We start from the raw sequence: 24200 nt of genomic DNA, 5'->3' as shown, positions 1-24200 counted from the left end.
GCAGAAATAACGTTACACAGCTTTCAGTTCTCAGAGAGGTTGAAAAGCAAAGGGTGATAATAAAGAGAGACGTTCCAGTGTGCTGGGAAAGTGTAGAGCCAGAGATATGATTTATGTACTGAGTACAAATGTGGAGGCTTAGGCAAATATACAGCAAAAATAGTTGTTGTAATGATTTTTCATATTTTTTTGAGATACAGGAGCTGGCGCTTGAATTACTTGTAAATTCTTAGACGGAGTCTTTTTAGGTCACGGGACTAAATATGTGATTTGTCTCTCATCTTTTGTTCCTTTGAAAAACATGTTTTGTTGGCTTAAAAATGCTGCAGTACAAAGCTGCAGAGAAATGTTATATTACCTGAGGTTGGTACTGTGCCATCACTGATCTCATTGCACAAGCGAGATAACAGACTGGTCTTGCCAGCTCCACTCAGTCCAATGCACACAACATCATACTCCGGTCTAGCAGGAGGGGGGGTCATACAACACAACTTCTGGAGACACTAATAAAAAAAAAACAAAGACAAACATGGTTAGTGACAAAGAGTGGTGTGCTGATAAGCATGCTGATAAGGCTAACAATTTAAACATATGTTTGCCGAAAAAGACAGACTGAAAATAAACTGAAGAGCATGAGCTGTCAAACGCTAATCAAGTTCCAAAGAAAGTCGCCTGCTGATGCCAATGAACTAATGCGGTGATTTGAAAAGCAACACATCTGGAGGAGAACTCCTGAACTCCTGACTTCACTGACAAAATGGGACATGAAATTCACCACACAGATGTTGCTTTCTCAGTGACCACGTTTACGAGTGTTCCTACAACTCTGCCCATTTAATGTCCAAGGGTGCATTTTTATTAAAACAGATTTGTAACTTTGTGTAATATTAAGATCACATGAAAAACATTATTGAAAGCTTTTAACTGAGATTTATTTTTTGCTGTTTTTATTTCTTATTATAATTTTTTTGTGCGTGTGTGCAGATTTGATTGTTTTACAAATAGAAAAAATACAGTATTTTATGTGAAAATGACACCCACTTGACTGTAACTGTCCCATATATTTACAGTTATTCATTTAGCTGACGCTTTTATCCAAAGCGACTTACAGTTGCTATATATGTCAGAGGTCACACGCCTCTGGAGCAACTAGAGGTTAAGGGACACATTGGTGTCAACCGGTGGATTCGAACCCAGGTCTCTCCAACCAATGGCATGCGTCTTATCCACTGCGCCATTCTTCTTCTGTTTCAAAAGTGAGTGTACTCATTCAACAAGGATATAACAGTATCATTGAATAATATGCTTGAGATGACATATGAAAAAAAAAGATGATTAATTTTCGAAATCATCTGGTGATCATACTTACATAGCCAACAGATTGACGGAAAAGGTCTTTACATGTGGTGTTTACATTGGCTTTCGCTTAAGCCATTTATGACCTTTGCCTAATAAAAGAATAATGTTTACATAGTTTACTAGACCTTACAGGTTGTATGAGAGTTATTAAGGATAACTGGTGTAAGACTGTGCAACAAACTAGATGATTTAGTGCCTCTCCTGCACTAATATGGCCGAGACCGCCTTTCCTATTGCTTGATATTAGGGCAGGCTTTATTGTAGAATTTGCTTGCCCTAACATGTAAAATAGACTGTTACCAGACAGTCAAATGCAGTCTGTGTCTGTTTAGGGGGCAGGGTGTGGAAAAGGATTCTGAAAGCTTGTGTCCTCATGGCAGCAGACAGACCTGTCACTTTATGAATCACTGTCTTTGACTGGAAACCTGCTGGGAGACATTAGGAGGCAAATGCAGTGTGAACCGTGAATGGGACGGTTAAAGCCGGTGTGGAGAGATCAGTATACAGAACTAAAAAGAGATATCTTTTATTAGCAGGACAGAACTAGTCTGGGCCAGGCAGGGCTTGATTCTGCCCTTCACCTCTCGATTTTTTTATTCCATGTGGAAACACACTTGTTGTAGTCTCTATATAAAGAGCAGTTTCTTTCTAAATAGATAGAAAAACTAGTTCAGAAAAATGTTCACTTGGAATATGAATGTGCAAAATTATATTCCCAAAGGGAAAAAAATATCTCTATCCGGCCAAAACATATTTCACATATAAGATCAAATTTATGATGCAAACAGTGTGGATTAAGGAAATATAATTGATATATTTGTTCACATATTTCTTTTAAACATCTAAATGGCAAGATATTGCATTTCATATGGACAAATGCATTTCCAATCTTAAAATACATTTGAATTGTACTGGACTGGAGAGACTTTAAAAATAGAAGGAAATATAATTTACATCCAAAATAGATTTATGTACATTTATTTGAAAATCCATAAGAACAATATTTTTTTTATAATTTTTGCATATTCTGGGTCATATATATATATATATATATATATATATATATATATATATATATATATATATATATATATATATATATATATATATATATATATATATATATATATACGTATACATATACATACATACATTAGTGGTGAGCCGTTATCGGCGTTAACGTGCTGAGTTAACATGAGACTCTTATCGGGCAATAAAAAAATCTATTCTCAAAGTTGGATTGGGAGCTGGGTCTATTATACGCAAGCTATAATGACTTTCACCTTGATATTTTAGCTTAGATGTATGAAATTAATACATTAAACGTGACGTGCTAACTTGGATGCAGCAGGAGCCACCGGGTTTGCTTCAGGGAATTTTTTTAAAGAAACTTCCCAATGGAAACCTCGACAAGCCTATTTCATTGTGCTTTCACACAGGACGCGTTTGCAGTCCGCTACTGATCCGCGGCTGTTTAGTACACAAACACAACATTTGTTCATTATTTTATATAAAATAAAATAAAAACTTTTTCAGCATTGTGACTTTATCACAGACCAGTAACATTTTATTCATGCGTTTGACTCATATAATAAGCTGCTCAAGCAAGCGACATAACATTTAAACACAACAATTTGCCAACTTTTCTTGTTAGGATATCGCAAATATTTAAAATTAAAACACCACTAGCAGAAACAGTCGACTCTCGTGCCATTTAAATCTTTATTACAACCAATTGCACGTTTCTAAATGAACTTTGTTTTTCTTCTTCCATTTAAGTGCATATATTATGTTGCCTCGTTTATCTAAAGGTGCTCTTTTTCTTGTTTTAAACCTAGCCAAAAACCCATGTGTTGCATAATACAGTAGGCTTTAAATACATTTATTTTAAATACATTACTGCATTTCCGTGTGAATCCATGTTCATTTTTTCCCACGAACAATGCACTGTCACTTTCCTTCAGCGCGTGCAGCACAGCAAAAATAGACTCGGTACGAAACGATCGCTGCACTGCTGCAGACGCACCGCTCCTTGAACGCACTGATGGACCACAACCGCGTGCAGTGTGAATGTTGGAATCCATTAACATGGGTGCATAAAAAAATACGTAATAATATTGCTGTATGAGTTTTTGTAACTTTGTGTAACTGTGTAAAGTGCTGTTAGTCAAAACTTCTAAATTCTGCCACAGAGCCTCTTCTGTCGTCTTCTAACGTTACAGCTCACTCGTGTATTATGTAATTCTTCCTGAATCCTAATAGGGACAGCAAAGTCTTGTAGGCAAACCAATGTGTCATTTTCTCTGGTGCTCTTCCATCACTAAAAGCCTAAATGACTTTCACAGGAACAGCTACAGAGAAGCCACACATAGTCGCATATGCTTCTGCTTTGTCACACAGCAACCTGGACATCTGGTTCTGTACGAGGCTGATGAATTTACCCTATTCACCCCACCTTCACTTACAGTGCTCAGATGGGATGATAAATTTACATCAGTTGCTAAAGGCATGTCCTGGAGCTTTGACCCCATGGCCCATCAGGGCTCCCACAGGAGCACAGGGCCACACACTTCAGCACCCCATGTTGTTGCAAGAAAGCAAAATAAAGGATTTCCCAGGTGTCTGAGAGGAGAAGTCACATTTAAACAACTGTTTGGTCAGGATTTTTCTCGTGCCAGTGAGGCAGGTTGAAACAGACACTCCTGCCAAAAAGGGTTTCTATATGTCGAGAAATGCGAACTCTTGATTGATTCTTTTGGCTCTCATCATATTGGATGCATTTTAATTGTTCATGAGCCTCGAGACATTACCTCATCGATGTTGGGCCAGTTGTAAAAGCCGATGAACTGGTTTTTATGTAAATGAAGATGTTTGAAGGTATAAATATTCCAGACTGACAACAGCTGTGACACGGCACTGATGCATTTTTAGATTAAATGTTTCACTAAAAGGTACACACACACAAAAACACTCTCAGGTCCCCTTATCCCACGCAGCTTTCTGTTTAGAAAAAGATGTCAAGACATCAAATGGCCGATGTAATTAAAAGGCCTGGCTGAGTTCCAAGCCCTGGCACCAAAACAAAGATACGACAGCACTAGAATCCAGAACGGCAGACAGGAGAACACAGCTGGGCCAAATCCACTCAGCATTGCCACAATATTGAATCTTCACCCCTATGGAAGCAACGCTGAACAATGTGCCACTGCAAAAACAACTCCCTGCCTGCCAAATTCTACTGAATGGACCCCTCGGCTGACTGAAGGGGACCCTGTCTGCTCCATGCAATAAAGAAAAACAGTGGTCTGACTTCCATCATGAGAAAAGTAACATGCTTTGCATTCTACCGCTCTGGAGCATAGTGCGACAACAGCAATCGCTCTGGGAGGTTATTGGCCAAAGGCTTAATCCTTACAAATGCATACTGTATAGAGATACTGTTGGTTGGGGGGAGGGGTGTCTAAAGGGTCTGTCTGTCCCCCAGACATGTGTTGGCCAGCCATTGCTCACTTGTCTGCTCTATTTTAAATGACAGCTTTGTATTTTTAGAGCCAATAAATGAGGGGGTGAAAGCAAGGGAAGCACCACGCAGACAGACAGACCTCACATTTCACTCATTTGCCCTCTGAGAGTCTGAAGACAGAGAAGACGTTTGCTATTGGAGCATCAGGCAGTGATGCCGTCCTGTTTGACCCACCTGCACCTCTATGCAACGCCCATTGCCATGGCTTTGACGGTGTCACTGTTTGGCACCTCAAAGGTTCTCTGCATTCTTGCACCTCAGAAAATTACAATTCTCTTATTTCCTCATCCTCATATCATTACAAATATGTTTATTGTTATTTCGACCATGGGATACAAAATAACAATCATTTTTAAAGAATCTTCAAATTCATTTTTTATATACAACAACACAATGTTAAAACCATAAAAAATACCATTAATACAAAAAATGCCATTGATAATGAATGAATAACCAATCCAAAATTATAACAATAACAATAATAATAAGCATGAGGGGGCTTAAATTCTGGTCTTTTCTAAGGATACACAATATATCATTATTATATCAGTTATTGGCAGATTTTGAAGTTTTTTTTATTTTAATTACATTTATTGGATATATATCAGATGATATTAAATCGTGGATGTTCATTTGCCCTATTTTTACATTTTGCCATCATCCGATGGTAACTTAACATTTATTTAAAATATTATATTGTTTTATTTATATTAAATAGCATAAATAATCATTGTAATTATCAAATCTCAATATAAATATTATTTTTATATGCTGTACATTATAATATTATAATTCGCTTATAGCAATTAACATTTTTATTTAAAGAAAATAGAATGTAGATATATAAAATTGCAGTGTGGCTTTTAGCAGTATCAGTATACATGAAAATAATTATCTGCTTGGTATCAGAAATAACTTTTATATGAATCTTCTTTACATAAATCTAGCTGTCAGCTTTGTGTCAGCAATATTGTTAACAATCCTTGGTTATAATCATTAATAATATGGCTTCTTCTAAACAAGATCTTTGGTCTATGCTGTGTTCTGTTAATGCGTGAACTTCATTATTTGAAATGCACCTGCCATGCAGTAATCACAAAAAATCTTTGTACTTTGTTTCTTTTCTTAATAACCAAAATATCAGCTTTAAAATTATTAAAAATTCATAACAAAATACAGTTTTTGTTTTTTTTGGCACTCTTTAATGCAGCAGGCGTGATCGCTTTAGCGCCTCAGTTCAACCCATCTAATATTTCTCTTTACTACAACAGTACATAGTATATATATAATGAATATGAATTAACATCAAAAGGTAGGCTATTTTATAAGAGAGCCTACAGTACAACTTACTGTCCATAAGCTCATCAGTCAGCTAGTAAAATAATTTTAATAAAGAGAAGCATTTTGCTATGTTTATGCACTATTGCATTTTAATATTTTTACCTAACCTGTTGTCTACATGGTTCAACTCCTCCTATAAAATTGCATTTTAATAATTAAGAAGAACAAACTGAAAGTGTGAAAGACATAAACTCTTAAAAATAAAGAAAGTGCTAAAAAGGGGTCTTCAAAGAACCATTTTTGGTTCCACAAAGAACCATTCAGTCAAAGGTTCTTTAAAGAACCATCTCTTTCTCAACTTTTTATAATCCGAAGAAACTTCTTTTGCCACAAAGAACCTTTTGTGAAATGAAAAGGGTTCTTCAGATGTTAAAAGTTCTTTAGGAAACCATTAGGAAAAAAATAAAGTTCTTCTGTGGAATTGTGAAGTACCTTTATTTTTAAGAGTGCATTAAAACATTTGCAGGATGCACTGAGGAGAAGCCCAAACTACACTCAGTGGCCATGTGATGCTTATGGTCCATGATATTAGTAGCTACAGATACTGAACAATTTTTTGTGACTGTATATTTCAAGTAGGAAAAGACATTTAGTTCCCACTTTAAGTGAACCTTGGTTTCTAGGTCATCTACAAGATGGATTAAAATGCTGATAAAGTCAAGAAAAGATGAAACATAAACACATGACAGTATGATTTAAATCTTAGAATGTAAACAAAAATAACAACAATAAAAATAAAATAAATAAAACGCGTTCATTCTGTGGCACCTAAAAAAATTATTTGGCGCCTACGTTTTTTTTGTTATTGTAGCCAATTGATCCTTACTCAAGTTTTTTGTTCGAAGCCCTGACCAGCAGTAATGTCACATCTTTTGCGGTGAAATGTGAATGGAGAATGCCATTTGGGCTGAGGTACTGAATTCAGTACAAAACTGAGCCAACATGAATCCCCTTCCAAAGCCACAAGCATCAGGTTCATCTTTCACTGATCAGGAGGGTGTGTCTCTGGAAGTAAAGACATAGATCATCTCCTGCATTCAATAGATGGCACACTCAAGTAAGCCCGCTTTGCCAGATCAGCGTATTCCATCTTGCTATTAATTCAGGGTGTGGAGGTAAACTGCAAAAGATTTAATGGCACATTGGAAAGTTATTAGCCAAAAATTGTGCCAGCAATGATCAACAAATATAAAAATGCCTAGCTGTAATCAATCAAAGCAAAGAGCCAAACAGCTTCAGGTCATGCCAAAACAAGTCCATAATGAACAACATCTGATAAAAATAGCACTGCGGAGTGGAAAATATTGCAGTAAAATTAGCACAGGTCCACATTCACTACAGGACATCGTATTTCACCATCCAAAACCAGCCTTATTAAGCAAAATGAGCTAAATGCAATTTAACATAATGTCTGGATACTAACTTGCTTACTGACTTTATTTCTCGTTATTACAGCTATATTGTGTAATTGTAACTTTATATCTCAAAACTGACTATTTATCATTAATGCTGTTGCTATATCATGTAATTGTGACTAACACTATTGTATTTTGACTAAACAGCTGGCAGGAATGTATTGTCCCAATATGTTAACCGATCTTCGCAAGTAACATTTAGCCTGTAGCACTTGTTCCTTTTACATATCTGGACTACAATGAATGAAATTACAAAGTTATGAATTGCAAGGATAAAAACTGGTTTATAATCAATTATCAGAAGGTCAAATGTCAAAGTATGTAAAACAAAAAATGCAAAGAAAGTAAAGCGGTCATTACAAGGGCCTTGGGGTCTCCCAGATTTCAAATAGTGCACAATTTATTTTTTAAACATATACATAATCTGCAGTTATGCCAACATCAGTAGCTTTTCCTGCAGTAATTAATATGTTGATGTCTTTCCAGGATATTTTGGGGTCAGTAAGGTTTGTTTTTATTGTGTCCAAAACAGACTACAGTAAGGGCCAATGAGCTTGCGAGCGGGGGAGGGGCAGTCGGGAGCGACACCAGACACAGACCCAGGCAGACCAGTCTGAGCCTGGCATTCCCAAACACACCTCACTATCATCCCAGCCAGCGACCCTTCCCTGCCCAGACACCCGCTAGCAACACTTGTCTGCAGGGCTCAGAGGTGACCTTTGATTTGACAGTGCTTTATATGGATGCCCAGATGGAGCAACAGGGTAACAAACACCAGTCATAACACAGTTCTGACTACACTCCAGCTCCTAGTGAGAGTCCATGGCAGTCTGGGGTAATGGTGGTGGGGGGGCTTCATTCATCTTTTTTCTCTTCATGTTGATGTTTGTGGCTTATGGAGGTTTGGCAAGCATAGGAGGGCTAGGGGGAGCGGTCATATGGACTGTTATGGAGTGGGAGTTTGTGCCAGTAAAGTGGTGCGCCAGATATGGAGAGAGGTAAAAAAAAAATGCATTCCATACATGCTAAATACATGCTCTCACCATACCAACCACAGACTGGTTACTACACTACATCGTTGAGTAAATCTGGAAAGAAACTACATTTGAAACTCAATGAGTTTCAAGTTCGTTGTGCAACTTAAAATAAAACCTGATGATATGTTTCCCGTATTAAAGTATTTAGTGTATTCAAAATATGAAAACAGTTAGCTTTCATACTTCCTAAAAGCTGTGCTACATAGAAACAACTTTAATGAAGCATTTATAGGCAAAAGTGTCACACTTTCTTTTCTAAGAAATCTTTGCACGCACTTATTCCCCCAAGTCTCAGAAAAGAATGCGCATAAATTGGTACAAAAGCTTGTCCTTGGGAGAACTTGCACCTTATGCCAATATGTAACTTTTAGGGGTAGAAAGTTTAAAATTGTGTACCTTTAAGGGTACATCCTCAGTGACAATCTGCTGCCCCATTTTTCTGTGTAATAAGAATTCAGAATTTTTTAATTCATTGTCTTTTGTGTTGCTTTGCAACATGTTAGCCTGACAATGTGTATTTTCATACCTGCAATCTAAACCAGTAAAGATCCTCCACACTTCAAGAGCCGCTTCATTGAAGTTTACTATATAGGGCTACAGCTCCCCCTAGCTACCACTGTATGTATTGTATTTACTTGTAGCTGACAAGCCCTGCTGTTATCCATCACAATCTTTTTTTCATTACTGATTTGTTGAAGCTTTCTCAACATTGTCTTAATAGTAAATTACACATACTGTATATACTTTGGCTTAACACACATTGAAACCATGCTTGGTGAAGCTGCATATCTGTGAGTCCACAATGTCCAGATCAATTTTCTCTCCTAAACCAAAACAATAGTGCAAAAGCAAAAGGTGCATTTATTATACCATCAAATTTGTACAAAAAAAATAAATAAAACATAATGTTCCTAAACAATCACGTATTTGAAAAGAAATAATATAAAACAGTAAATTAGTATATGTGTTAGATAATGACCCATCACAAAAAATAAAAAACAAAGCTGGTTTTTTAAGAGCTGCATGATTGATAATTATTGATAATTATTTGTCCAGTAAACATCTCTTAAGTAATGTCAAGTCTTTGCATAACACAAGCCTTCCGACAGAGGATAAAAACAGCCGTGGAAAAAATTTGGAATGAGGACGGGCAAAATATTTCCCAGTAGGTGATCCTCTTGCTGATATCAGGTTACTTGTAGCTGGCCACATTTATGAACCCCAGTAACCTACATACATGGGCATCTTCAGTTCCCCTTCAAGCCCTCAACTTAGCCCCCATGGCCCTTTATCTAAAACAGGAGAAACTCTCAGACAATAGAGCGGTAGTATCTACTGTCATGGCCCACGAAAGGCACCCCAGCTGCGCTTCACATGCAGCACAAACACTTCAGCCTCATCACAGGGGATTATCAAACCCAGTGCAGCCATTGTTCTGACCTACCTTGGGTGGTTCTGTTTCACCAGAAAGCTGTCTTTTACTGGGCCATTTCTTTGGGTTGTAGCCCCCTATGTCTACATAAGGCCAATGTGTGGGGAGGTGACAAACCCCCAGAAAGGAAAGTGGGGTGGGGGGATGCATGCAGCTGTAAATCTTGATGTCACCGACGGGAAGGCTGTTGCGGACCATTACCATAAATCTGACAAACACTAATTTGATGGGAGGCTGTATCTGTCTGGGCTCAGGCTGGTCTAGACGGCCTATTGAGAGATCCTATGGCAAGGGGAATGTTTTGTTCCCCTACCAGGACCATCTGGATATAGCTATATCCAGCAATTGGCACAGTTCACACAGTGATCAAAGTGGGCCCTTGCAGTTGTGATGGGTAAATTCACCTGCTCACCTTCCAATGCACATGTACAGTTCATTTAAAAGAGGTTGTTTGTCATGACAAGTTAATTTACAGTAGTAGAATCATAATCACCATGCACAGAATTGATTGGAAGCTGCCTTGACATGAATAGTTCAAATTTTTAGCTAAATTTATTATAACAGCTGAGGTTTGTTATTTACTGAAAGGTTTTCTAGCTGGTCAATGATCTAATGTTGCATTTGGTCAGACTCAGTCCATTGTTTCACTTAAGTATATTATATTTTCCTTTTACAGCTGCAGACTGACAAAGATCCTGAAACACACCAGCAAGCCCTAAAACAGACAACAGTTTACAGATGTTTTTCTCTGGCAGCAGAACTATGACTAAACTTTGGGGTGGAACTTGTTTACTTTTTTCAAACTTTTATTAGTTTTAGAAAAACTTGAGACAATTTTAAATAAGTATAAAAAATTGCATTGGTTTTATACATTTAATTTTTGTTTAACATTATTAATAAAAAATAATGTTCAATTAGCATGCTTTTGTGTTTTGCTTTGGTACCGAAATTGGTACAGAGAACCGTGGATTTTCACTGGTATTGGTACTAAATACTGAAATTTTGGTACAGTGACAACACTAGTTGCAGGTGTTCCCCATTATGATCATTTGTTCCCATGTGTGTCCCTTTAGTTCCCCTGTTCTTAAGCCTTGTTTTTCCTTGTCTCCAGCATCAGGTATTATACGTCGATTTTGTGCTACAAGATGTTTCTCCCCTTCTGAAGTTCCCTAAAATTTCCTTGTTGATGTACTCCATGTCTCCTCGTTACTCGCTCCTCCTGTAAGCAACCGTGACAGAATACCTGACCAAAAACAGAAAGTGAGCGGTGCCCATTCTCCCTGGTTTATTTACAGTTTTTGAAAGTTTTTTTTTATTATGCTTGTTTTTTACCCCCTGCGATCATGGAAATTGCTGCACGTTTCTCTGCCATAGCCTACAGAGATCTCACATTTGTTGAGCATGCCCAGGAGTTCTGCACGCTTGCCACAGCAAACAGCTTTAGATGATGCCACCATCAACTTGCTGTCCGCCAGCTGTGGCATTCTCAAGCTCACTGGGTGCCCTATTAAATAAGTTCAGTCCTTATCCCAGCCCCAGAGCTTGCTTCAATGTTGGCTCCAGCCCCAGAGTTTGCTCCAGTGTGAGCTCCAGTCCCTGAGTGTAGCCTTGTGAGGCCTCCGTCCAGAAGAGAAAGCGGTTCAGATGAATGTTTTAATCTTCTTCACAACCCAAGGCCACATTCATGCACAGTTGGGACCTTCCCATGAAGGAAAGAAACTATAGTAATGGGAACAGAACAGAGGGTGCTGGGCATTTGGTAAGACTATACATTTTGTAATTGGTTAGGTTTAGTGATCAGTGTTTAGCTCGGCCATATTAGCATAAGGCAGCAAAAACTTTAGTTTCCACCACACAATGTAAGCAAAAAAAAAAAAAAATTCACATTGATCTAGAAGATCAAAGCCAGCTGGGCCCCCTTTTGAATGTGCTGCAATTAATGTCTGAGGCCCAAGGGGGTTGGGGTACCCCAAAAACAGGGCTGTTGGGGAGGGAACTTGCCCGTTCTAACATCAGTAATCAGACATTTTCAAAAAGCATCTATTTATCTGAGATGTGCTCAGTTTTTTTTTATTAGACACAAACCTATGGACTCTGGCGAGTGTGGGAAAATGCAATTGCATCAAACCTGTTAACTCCTCCCTAATAAGCATCTCCAGTCTCCCACACCCCAAAGTATCACCCTTAGTGTTGGGCGATATGCTCCATAGTCTTTGTATAGTATTCATCACCCTGTGAGTTAGCCACTACACAAAATCATTGTCACGATCATTAGTTGGAGTGCTCATGATCTTCAGTAGAGGCCACTCCACTCAGGACTCAGGACTCATTCAGAACTCCATTTCCCATTCTGACTCATTCCTGATACTGATTGCACACACACACCTGCATCTGCTCTCACACCTGCACCTCATTTCAGCTAACACACACACACACACATATAAGCAGCACACTCACTCCACCACATTGCGAAGTCTTGTTTAGCCCCGTCTACATTTCTGAGCAGTTTTCCCTGTGTTTGTTATTCCTGTGTTTGACCTTTGGACTGTCTATTCCTACTCTGATTCTCTGCTGCCAGTCCCCGATCTCTGGTTTCTGGTTACGATTCTGGTTATCCCTGACACACCTGATGCCATTCCTGATCTCTGCCTGTCTGACCATTCTGTTTAATAAATGCTGCAATTGGATCCGAATGTCTCTGACTCTCTCTTCTTAACAATCATTATGCTAATTTAATTATTTACTTCGTTTTATAGCCGGAGAGTGAACCAACTCCAGAGTAAGGCTAAAAGCAGCCTAATATTAGTGTACTCTATCAACTCCACATTATATTGTTTTAGTCAAATAGCCTATTTATATCATGTCATAAAATATTTTTAATATGACTGGATTTGTATTTAACAATCACAATTATTCAGTACTAAAACTAATCAGAAAATTTATTTTCTATTATTCATTTCACCAATAAACCATTAAATGGTGCTCCATAAAAGATCAACAGTGTTAAGTATACTCTTGTGTACTCTGAGAAAAAAAGCTTCTGTATTGTGTAATGTTCAGTGTCGTTCAGGGACTGCCTATTTGAAGTACTGTTATTGTTCAGCATGCCAAATCCTTCCCAGTCTCTCCTCAGATGACCCAGAATTTGAATGAAAAATAAGAAAGAAAATATTTGAGCCTCTAGGAACACATTATCTTGAAAATGCATTCAGTGAAGCTGATACCATCTTAAATCTTAATCTTATATTAAAATGCAATACTATCCATCTTCAAATTAGCTTCAAAAGGAAATGGGATTTTATTTCAGTGTAAATCTAGTGTAAATAAAGGTTATTATAGCAGTGCAGAGTGCCAAAGTCACATCTGGCCACAGGTTGGTATGTAGCCATCTTGTAACACTGCAAACTCCAATGACACATCCACTTCTTTTACAAAATTTCCAAAAGTTTGAAAGCCAATCAAAAGCCCCTGGCAGTTTCAGCCCTAATATTTTAACCTCTGATACATTGTGATACTGTCAACAAGGCAATATATCGGGATATTTCTCATTTTAGGAATAGGATATATTTTTAGGAAAGCTGTCATTAAGATCACCATATGAAAAACTTATCATAAATAAATAAATTAAAATTATGTAACCAGAACTCAGTAGGATCTGCATTTGTAATAATCAGTCTCTTAGTGGCTAAGAAAGACGGAGGCTTGAGTCCTTGCTTCGACTATCTACCTTTAAATAATACCTCAATCCAGTTCCTTGGATACCAAATCATCTTCAAGGGAATCAAAATGGACGAGGGGAAGGTGGAAGCCAACAAAATCTGTCCCAAACCCACAACCGTCAAAGAGCTCCAGCGATTCCTAGGTTTCTCAAATTTCTGTCGTCGATTCATCCTCAACTACAGCTCCATCACAGCTAGGGGTAAAAGAAAATATTGATACACATGAGTATCGCAATATTTTTTTTTTTTTTTTTTTTGGCAATTCTCAAAAACGGAATATCAATATTTAAAAAAAAAACAAATCATACAAGATTCATGGCAGTTATTTCATTATGAGTTTATATCCCAACCACTAGATGGCAGTCTTCATCTCTGAACCTATACACTCTATGCTCTGAACAAATCCTGAGTGACAGGAAATACTAGTATTAGAGCATGCAACTAATGTTAGCGTTAATGTAGTTCGATGCTAGTAATGGAGGATGAAAGAATTGTCCCAGTTCCTGTCTCGGTGTAAAAGCTGAAGTGTGCCGTCATTTGGTCTTTTATGGTAACGTCCACCTGCGGGACCATGTCGCGGAAGCTGCTTCCCATGTGAAGAGGCTCAAGCAGGGCACAGCAGGGTAGGTGGTAGCGTCGCCCCACGGCTGGAGCTTGCTCTCATTTTGTGGACGTTTTGTGCATTTGGGGCGGTGCTCGCGTCACAATTTAGGCAACTCCACGCAGAACATAATTCCAACTTGAAAAGAGAACTTCTGGCCATCAAACCCGCCCTTAAGGAGTGATGACACTGGCTGGAGGGGGCTCACCAACTGTTTGTAGTCTACACTGATCACCAAAATCTTGAGTATCTCCTGCTAGGAGGCTAGGAGATTGAATCCCATACAAGCCAGATGGGCCCTCTTCTTTACCTGATTCCATTTCACCATCTCATATCATCAAGGGACAAAGAACACTAAGGCAGACACGTTCTCAAGACTCCATGCTCCAGATGATCCGTCAGACTACCCTGAACCCATCCTCTCATCAAGTCTGATTGTCAGCCCCATTCAATGGACCTTGGACGAGGATATTGCGGCTGCCAGTATCTCTGATCCTGCTCTGCTGTGGTGCCCTTCGACTCACACCTATGTTCCCCACAGCCAAAGGACCCCCTTGATCCATACAATGCATACTTCACTGGGAACTGGTCATCCTGGGACCAATCAAACCCTCTCACTGCTTCAAGATCATTTCTGGTGGCCGGGAATGGCCAACGACATCAGAAGGTACGTGCTAGGATGCCGGGAATGCGCAATGACTAAAACACCACTTCACTTACCAGCTGAAAAGATCCTTTCTCTCCCCATTCCACAAAGTCCCTGGTCACACCTAGGAATCTAATTCATTACGGACTTACCTGCATCCTACGGTAACACTTGTATCCTAGTAGCAGTGGATATATTATCCAAGGCCTGCCAGCTGGTGCCTCTAAAAGGACTTCCAACTGCCATGGAGACGGCGGAGATACTCTTTAACTATGTTTTTGGAAGTTTTCCCATCCCCGAGGACATTGTATTAGATAGATGTCCCCAATTTCTAATTTGAGCTTCTAAATCTGACCTCAGAAGACTACAGAGGGTAGTCCGGACTGCTGAGCGAATCATCGGTACAACCCTCCCTTCTATTCAAGAACTGTACTTATCCAGAGTGAGAAAAAGGGCTGTCAAAATCACTCTGGACCCCTCACATCCAGCACACTCCCTCTTTGAACTGTTGCCATCTGGTCGACGCTACAGAGCACTGAGCACCAGAACGACCAGACACAGGACCAGTTTCTTCCCTCAGGCAATCCATCTTATGAACAGCTGATAATAACGGCGAACACACTACACTTTATATTTATATACACATACACTTATTTATCTAACACACATACTTAGTATACACTTAAATTTTGCACATAATATACATGTACATACATAACTGCATTTTGTAATATACCTGCCTACAATTGTCAATTTGTATATTGTCATTCACTATCTACTTATTTGTATTTTTTATTCTTTCATTATGTGTTTTATGTTCTGTCGCTGTCATTCTGTTGTACTGCGGAGCTTCTGTCACGAAAACAAATTCCTCATATGTGTAAACATACCTGGCAATAAAGCTCATTCTTATTCTGATTTATCTCCCGAGTTTGGAGATCTTTCTTCTCGCTCCTAGGTGTGATTGTAAGTTTATCTTCTGGATACCACCCACAGAGTAATTGCCAAACGGAGGGAAAGATCCGGGGAACTGGCAGATGTTCCCACAGTAACGTATTGGTTCCAGGAGAGTTAGAGGGGTTGGGACTCAGCTTACCAACATCTCCAGCATTCAGTCTGACACCATAAACATCATGCCGCTATCCAGAGGGCCTCCACTCCCACATACCACCCAGGACAGAAGGTATGGCTCTCCACCCGGGTCATCCACCTCAGGCTTCCCTGCCATAACCTGAGTCCCAGATTCATTGGTCCCTTCCCCATCATCCATCAAGTCAACCCGTTCAGGTATGAACTTCCACTCCCATCACAGTATCTTAATCCTCTAACCCTACCACTCACCTGTCTCTCCTTTCTCCACAGAGCCTGGTCCCGCTGACTAACCCCCTCTTCCTAATGTGCTGGAAAATGGAACCGTCTATTCGTTGAAGGAGATCCTGAGCTACATACATCGGGGAGGCAAATTGGAATACCTGGTTGACTGGGAAGATTACGGACCCAAAGAAAGGTCCTGGGTCTCTAGAGACAATATACTCTATCCCATTCTCCTGACAGAGTTCCATGCTTCCCATCCCCAAGATCCAGCGCCACATGGTTGAGGTCACCCTCCCCGACATTGAGGTATTCGGCCCTTAGGAGCGGGCCATGGAAAGGGATGTTCTGTCATGGAGACACCAGGCTCTCCCACTCACCAACGATCCTAATCACCGGAGTTCAAATCAGCCAAACCTGAAAGTCATTCACTGATCACCAGCACCACAGTTCAAAAGTGCACTGTACACAAAAAACACACCGTCTGGTCTCCATTGTGGAAAGGACTCATAGCTCATGCTAAGCAACTTACCTGAATGATTATTCCACATATCCTGATCTCCTTCATCTCCTTCCTCCTCAGTGCCTTCAGGAGATCGATCTGCCAACCCTGCCCGTTCCAGGGCGCAGCGGTCTCCGACAAGCGCTTCTCTGTTACTGCCTGGAAACGTAGAGGTGCTTAGAGGCTCGTGACCTCCACAGAGGTCTCTTAAGCAGCTAGTTCAGCTATCCCCTGCTGGTTCGCCACTTCAGGGCACCAAGCTAGCAGCTCTGATTACACCAGAGGTCAGTCTCGAGAGACTGGTTCCCTTAATAGACTACTTAGCAGCGTGGAAACTACTGCCAAACATGTCTCAATGGGTCCTGCAGACTGTAGTGAGAGGCCACAGAATCCAGTTCGGTTCTCCTCTGCCTCAATTCAACGGGGCTTTTTCCACCCTTGTGGGCCCAGAGCAGGCTCTGGTAATAGAACAGAAGTAGACACCCTCTGAGGACAGAGGCGATCGAGGTGGTCCCTCCTCGCATAGTGATGTCCGGGTTATACAGCCAGTGCTTCACCATTCCAAGGGAGGATAAAGGGTTGCGTCCTATTTTAGATCTGCGTCTTCTCAGTCAGAGGACTGAAGTTCAGCACACTTGCACTAAAAGCAGACAATCAAGTCTGAGGACTCGTGTCACAATCGATCTAGAAAGATGCAATCTCCATCCTTCCCCATCATAGGAAGTTTCTGAAGTTGTTTTTTAGGGGCGAAATCTACTAATACAGGATCTTCCTTTGGCCTTGCATTCTCACCCCACACTTTCACGATTTAAGCACATTGTGCGATGATTGGTTGATATTAGCTCAATCAGACTGTATGCCGTTGTTCTCGCTCACACAAAAGACCTGGAGTTAAGACTTAATGCCAAGAAAGGTGTGCTTTCTCCAATACAGAGAACCATTTATCTGGGCATGGTGTGGGATTTGACCATGGTGCAGGCACAAATGTCTCCTGTTCGGATCGAGTCGATCCTCACTGCAGTCACGAGCGTAAGAGAAGGCCAGTCACTCACTGTCAAACAGTTCTAGATTGCTGGGTCTGATGGCAGCTGCATCCAATTGCGAATCGATTCGTGAAACCAAAATAGAGAAATCGAACTGAATCGTGGTTTGGGTGAATCGTTACATCCCTAGACAACATTTACCAAAAATGGCTGCAAATATAGTGAAACTGCTATCTGCTTAAATTCAACCAGACTGACAGCGCTGAGTTGTTCGGAACTTTTGAGAGCTCCATGAATCACGTCACCATGTGGCGGTGAGATCAAAGCATGTCAAAACTCTGTTTTTCAATGGCTCTGGTCAACTGGTGCATCTCAAGCTGCAATCAAGCTGGAATCAAACACTCCAGTTTAAATGAAGAACAGGTTTTCAGTGCATGGCACAAACAGAAGATTTCAAATTTGCTTATGTATGAAAGGAGGTATTAGGCCTGATTTAAGAACTTTTTGAACTGCACTGACCTGAAAAATAAAGATTGGCCATGTAACAGCAGCAAAAAATACATATAAAATTCACTAAAACAAACTAAAAGTAATCTTTTAAAATAAAAGCTTATTCAATATATTAACGAGTATATAAATAATGCTAATATAACACTGATTTTGTTGTGTTGACATATTTAGTTAGATTTTTTTTACGGCATTGCTAGTTGAGAGAGGACAGGAATTGATGGGAGAAGCCTGTGGAATGGGATCAGGAAATAATGCAAGTCAGGCTAGCCATTATGCACAATAATATCCAAAAACAATATTAGGTGTTTATGCTAACTGATTTCTTCCCATTACACTTCCCTTGATTTTTTGACCAAAATGCGATTTCCTGAGAAACTCATCTTCTCTTCAAAGAATATTCCTCTTCAATAAAAATTGAATTATTCTTAGTGAAATGGAAAATACCAACCATAAACCATACAAAATCTGCCAGATTGAAGAAACAACTGGACTCACTGAAATGACATATTGAAAGACTTAAAATGTTAGTCTCTGGTACAAACAATCATGTTGCAATCATCAGTTTCAAGCTTTTAAAAAGCCTTTCCCCCTCACAGCTTGGCACTTCTGCATTGCAGTGCCCGCATTTCAACAAGTGAAACTTCACTGATGTACAAAATAATACAGACCATTTACTGGGAAGATCTAAATGGGTCAGAACTACAGTTTTCCAATCCTGACTCTTCTGCCAGTCAACACATTTGTAATTTGTTGGGCCTTCACTGTTGCCAATTTGGACTGCTTCATCAAAAGTGGCTGAAAAAGAATATTCTTAGACCTCATAAAAAGCCAATATAACCTAATCTTTGATCTAACAAACAAAAGAAATGTTAAAGGGCTAGTGAAAATGTTCTCATCATTTACTCTTATATCCGACCACCACTTTTTCTCCTTTTTGATTTTTCATAGTAGTAAAAATAATTTAGTTCAGTTGGAATACAGACACTACACTTAAAAATGAAACGAAGCTGCTCAATGCAATATGCCGAACGACAGTCGCATCACAGATCAGCAGCAGGAGTCAGATTTCATTTATCACATGAGTAGAGTGAGGAGAGTGTAAAAGTGCTTTTTGGCAATATTTTACTTTATTTAAACTGTGTAATTTAACAAAAGTTCTATGTTTAATATACTGTAAGTTTGTCGTTGTACTGTCTTGTTGTTGTCCATTCAAGCAATTGACACTAAATTGATGCTAATTCAAAAGTGAAAGTAAAATACACATTTACAAGCTATTTAAAGCGAAGGAAAGCGAGGAAAAGAGGTAAAACCCCAATAAACCGTGTCAACCCTACTCCAAAACTGTTTGGTTATCGACATTCTTGAACAGAAAGAAGAGTAAATTTTGAACAATTTTAATTTTTAGGTGAACTATCACTTTAAATGGGTCATGAAATGGCAATATTTTATATCGTTGTCTGGTGGTTTTTTATTAAAAAATATGAAAATCAATAAGTAATCGGCTGTTTTCTATCCTGGTTTTGATGCTGGCTCAAGAAACCCTTGGTTTTTATGGGCTTGCCGCACTGAAGACTTGGAATTAAACATCAACTGCTATGACTGGAGTTTTGCATAGAAAACAAACTTTCTGTGTGTCTATTTGACAAGCTACGTTCTTTATAGTTGGAGGAGCCTTCTGTGACTTCGGTTAGATAACGTACACATAATCAGGACATATCAAGTCCTCGAACAAAGTAATTGACACAATATAATGAAAAATGAAATATGAATATATTTTTTATTCACATAAGTGTACTGTGCCATTCCTGTCGGATCCAATATAAACAGCAATGCTTTTTCTCAGTCTCTCTGTAAATCCAGCATTGACCTGTGTCTTGTTTACAAAAGAATCCACGGTGAAATGAAGCGAACAAACTCTCACGTTTTACTCACGTGAGCTGAAATTTCATTAAAAATTAAGTTCAACCACACATTCCTAATATTTAAATCTGAAGGAAGGTAATGCTGTGACTCTGTTCTTCCTACAGGTGTGCAAAATAGCTAAAGCATTCCTCACATTATTTGAAATATTTTTTTGCAACATTATAAAAATCAGTTTTTATTATTATTATTTAATCACTCTTTGCTGAATAAAAATAACAAATACTAATAGTATCTTAATGACATTTTTGTAACGGTCTATATACACAAAGGCAAGCTGTCTGACCATTTTTTCAACCATGGTCCTGGAGCTCCCCAAACTGGAGTGAACATGGAATTAAATAGCTGGTTCAAATAAAGGACACATAAACACTGTGCACTGTTAGCGGTGCTCAAAGACTAGGATTGGTAAACAGTGCTTTCTATGTAGCTCAATGGTATCACCTCTGTCGTGGTTTTGAAGGTGGAAGAGAGAACTATACATTCACTCCCCCCCACCTACAATCCCTGCCAGTACTGAGACGTCGACATGCAACATTTGGGATACAAGTAAGACTTTCTAACCATTAGGCCACGACTGTCCCAAGGCATGCAATTAACACAGGAAACAGGAAGACCAGTCAACAGGATTAAAACTTCACAATAAAAAAGTCCACTGGATAAAACAAATACACTGACCACTAGTGGTCAATAAAAGACTGGAATTTTACACTTGGAGGAAAAAAAAATGGGATAAACCTGCTTGTTTTGTGTCTTTTATTCCAAGTGTGTCCGTGCTGTAGTAGTACACTACTAAAGGTTTATAGTTTTTAGCAGATATGTGCATTTGCTTTCAGCAGATGCAGATTTTCTCTTTCAGGAAATGTTTGACTAAATATATTGATAATTATATTTAACAAGCCTTTAGAATTCAGATCTTTATTTCATAACAGAAAAGTAGAATCTTAGTTAGAATCTTAAATTAGAATCAGGATTGCAAATCATCTGTTTTGAAAGTCCATTGTTTTTTGCGTCATCATGAATAAAATGGCAACACCAAGTAGTTCCTGTATAGAAAGTATCTGAGGTTCATTTATACACATTTTGAAACAATCACTGTGCAACACTAAGACTGGCATTAGATATTATTCCTGTATTATTCTAATTGGTTTGTACTGAGATAATGTTCAGATTCAAGGTTTTAAGATGCTGAAAATATTAACATATAATTATAGGATGCTCCCTCTGATAGAAGTCTGTTTTTAGATATTCTACAAGCATATCATCCAAAGAATTGAACTGTAAAATAATTAAAGAGAAATAATTTACTCTCCCAAAACACACTCTCTCTTGTGGAATACACAAAAGAAAATATTTGTAGAAATTGTTTTAGTGATTTAAAAAAAAAACTGTTTGGGTACCAACATTGTTCATAATATATTATTTTATGTAGAATAAAATCATACAGGCTAAGAATAACCTAGATGAGAGAATTTGTACTAGGTGTTGATGTTGAACCCTTATAATCCTAACTCTAATTAACGTTTTAGTCTTGATGGGTATTGATGCAGCTCATTTCATAACATTCCTGTTCCTAATAAGATAAAAAAAACTGTCATAACCTGGAATTATACTGTCTCCAGGGTTTTTGAACAATCTGAGCCAAACATTCCCTACGAACAACTTTCTCAGAGGCTTCTCAGCAAACCTAATGAAAGCAAACATTGTTACTGTCAGTCAGTTAACACAAAGGCCACATGAAATGGAACAAATGGGCAGTTAACAAAGAAAACGTCTCATAAACAATAGGAAAAAGAAAAAAAAAATGTTACGTTCTGTCAGTAACAGTTTTGTGTGAATAAGTACATGTCAGACTTGCATCAGAATGGAGTAAACACTCATGCAGCCGCATCCTAATGCACAAATACACATGCAAAACTGGGAATGAGGGAGGGTGGTCTGTTTAGAGTGAGAGGCCTGACAACCGTTTGCCACGTGGCACAATTTCAGACCAGGACCAAAATAGAAGGCATGTGACTTTCCCCTCCATTGCAGCCTCAATGAAAGCCCTAAAGTAAACTAATGAGACGCAATAAAACCTGCACCCTCACAGGCACACACCACATCCACCTGTTGCTTTCAACTTCTTATTGTGCTGACTGCCTTGAGAATTTAACAACAATAGTGTGTCAAAGGGAAATTGTCACATTTCTTCCGATTTCAAATCCAGCCATTACAGAAGGCTAGACAAGAATAATTCACATGTAAACTGGGGAGTTAGTTTTGAGTTCTGAATCTTTCAACATATTTAAATTGTAGAATAACCCGATCTTAAAATTACTTAAATATCAATCACATTTAGAGTCTCCATTTTACAAAACCTTTAAAACATAAAGCATTTTCAAAATCAAATTCCTTAATCGAAACTTTTGAACGGTAGTGTAAATGTCGTTAAACAAACGAAACTGACAGGATATTGAATAATATCTACAACATACAGCATTTATGTGAGGGTGTGACCATCTTCACCAAAGCAGATCACCACGTACAGTACCATCGCCGCTGCCAGGTATCACAGAAATATTCCTGTTCCCACATCTTTTCATGTTAATGACAGGAAGCTTAAAAGACTTGATCCAACAGAAGTTACTTTTATTCCAATAGTCAAACAGAACAGAACAAGAGAGCGCATCTCAGTAGGACGTAACTCAAGCTGGAAGACTAGATAAATGCTGAAAGACCTCAAGTCATAACAAAGAACATGTAACAATAGGATTAGAGTCGAGTTTTGTTTCTATCATATAAGGTTCCCCTGTGATTTCTTATATAAAAGCACAGAAGTTAACCTGAGATTTGCTCAAAACACCTGCCACTCTGCCCACTGGGGATAAACACACACTAATATTCACCACAGTTTAATCATTTTTGCTACCAGCTCAAGAAAGCTGTCGGACATACATTATAACTCCAGCTATCATACATGCAAATCTACATGCAAGAACTATTGTTGTGTTGGCTTTGGTGAATATGGTCACCTGTTGCTTCGGGGAGCCTGTTGCATTATTACACAACATAATTCCACCGAAATAAGTTTGGACAAACATCCAAATAACTCAAATCAAAGAAAAGGCACCAACCGGTGCATGCATAAAATGTACCACAAAATATGGATACGTTTGCTCGGCTTACCGTGAAAAAGCCAATCCTACACAGGGCTACTGAGAGCTGAATGTGTTCTGACATCATCCCCAGCAACAGCGTTACCCCAGACAACAAACAAACCAAGCCAGAGTAACTGGATGAGGACAAAAGGATGGCTTTGAAGAGGGAACAGAGAACGACACTATACGATGACAGAGAATCAATGGATCTTCTTTAAATGAAAGGATGGAGAAAAGAGGAGTTCATTCCCATTCATAAATAAACAAGAGCTAGAGGTGGGTGAATACTCGGGGGGGAGAGAAAGAGAGAGAGAGAGACAACAACTAAAGGAGATTAGTAGAACGCAGTCTCAAGAGATTATCAGCTCAGTGACTCCTATTGCAAAATAAAACTGCTAATTGGATTAGTTACTTTTACACACATACACACATTGAATTATATAGAATAACTGCAAAAAAAAATCAAAAAGCCACTGTCAGAAATGTACTGAGGTTTGACTGAAATGATCACATTATATATTCTGATGAGCTATATAATAATGTAAAGATTTGTGTATAGTTCTCTCTTCCCTCTATTAACAAAGGAGGTGCTAAGGTCATCACAAAAATGATATCAGTGATAGAAAAACTCAGAAAGAGAGTTAGAAAAGTACAAACTAGCTAACATTATCACTGCATGCTGCTGCTGTGTTGAAATAATATGCAGTTTATTATGGTCTCAAATGTTCAACATAAATTAGATTTTAGTCTTTTCATTCACA

General features: G+C 38.7%; 1 protein-coding gene across 1 annotated transcript in view; it reads right to left on the bottom strand.

Annotated features, from left to right (window-relative positions):
• LOC113077907 (ADP-ribosylation factor-like protein 15) overlaps positions 1 to 23787 on the bottom strand; it is a 110410-nt gene extending 86623 nt beyond the window's left edge. Inside the window, exons 1-2 of the mRNA XM_026250174.1 lie at positions 23468 to 23787; positions 359 to 503 (exon numbers count right to left, since the gene is read on the bottom strand). Of these exons, the coding sequence (XP_026105959.1) occupies positions 359 to 503; positions 23468 to 23524 (202 nt within the window). The 5' untranslated portion in view covers positions 23525 to 23787. The remainder of the gene's footprint in view (positions 1 to 358; positions 504 to 23467) is intronic.
• Positions 23788 to 24200: the final 413 nt, after the last annotated feature.

This window comes from Carassius auratus, chromosome 5 (genome assembly GCF_003368295.1).
Source record: "Carassius auratus strain Wakin chromosome 5, ASM336829v1, whole genome shotgun sequence".
Lineage (NCBI taxonomy): Eukaryota > Metazoa > Chordata > Actinopteri > Cypriniformes > Cyprinidae > Carassius > Carassius auratus.
This window is presented reverse-complemented; position numbering and strand designations above follow the sequence as displayed.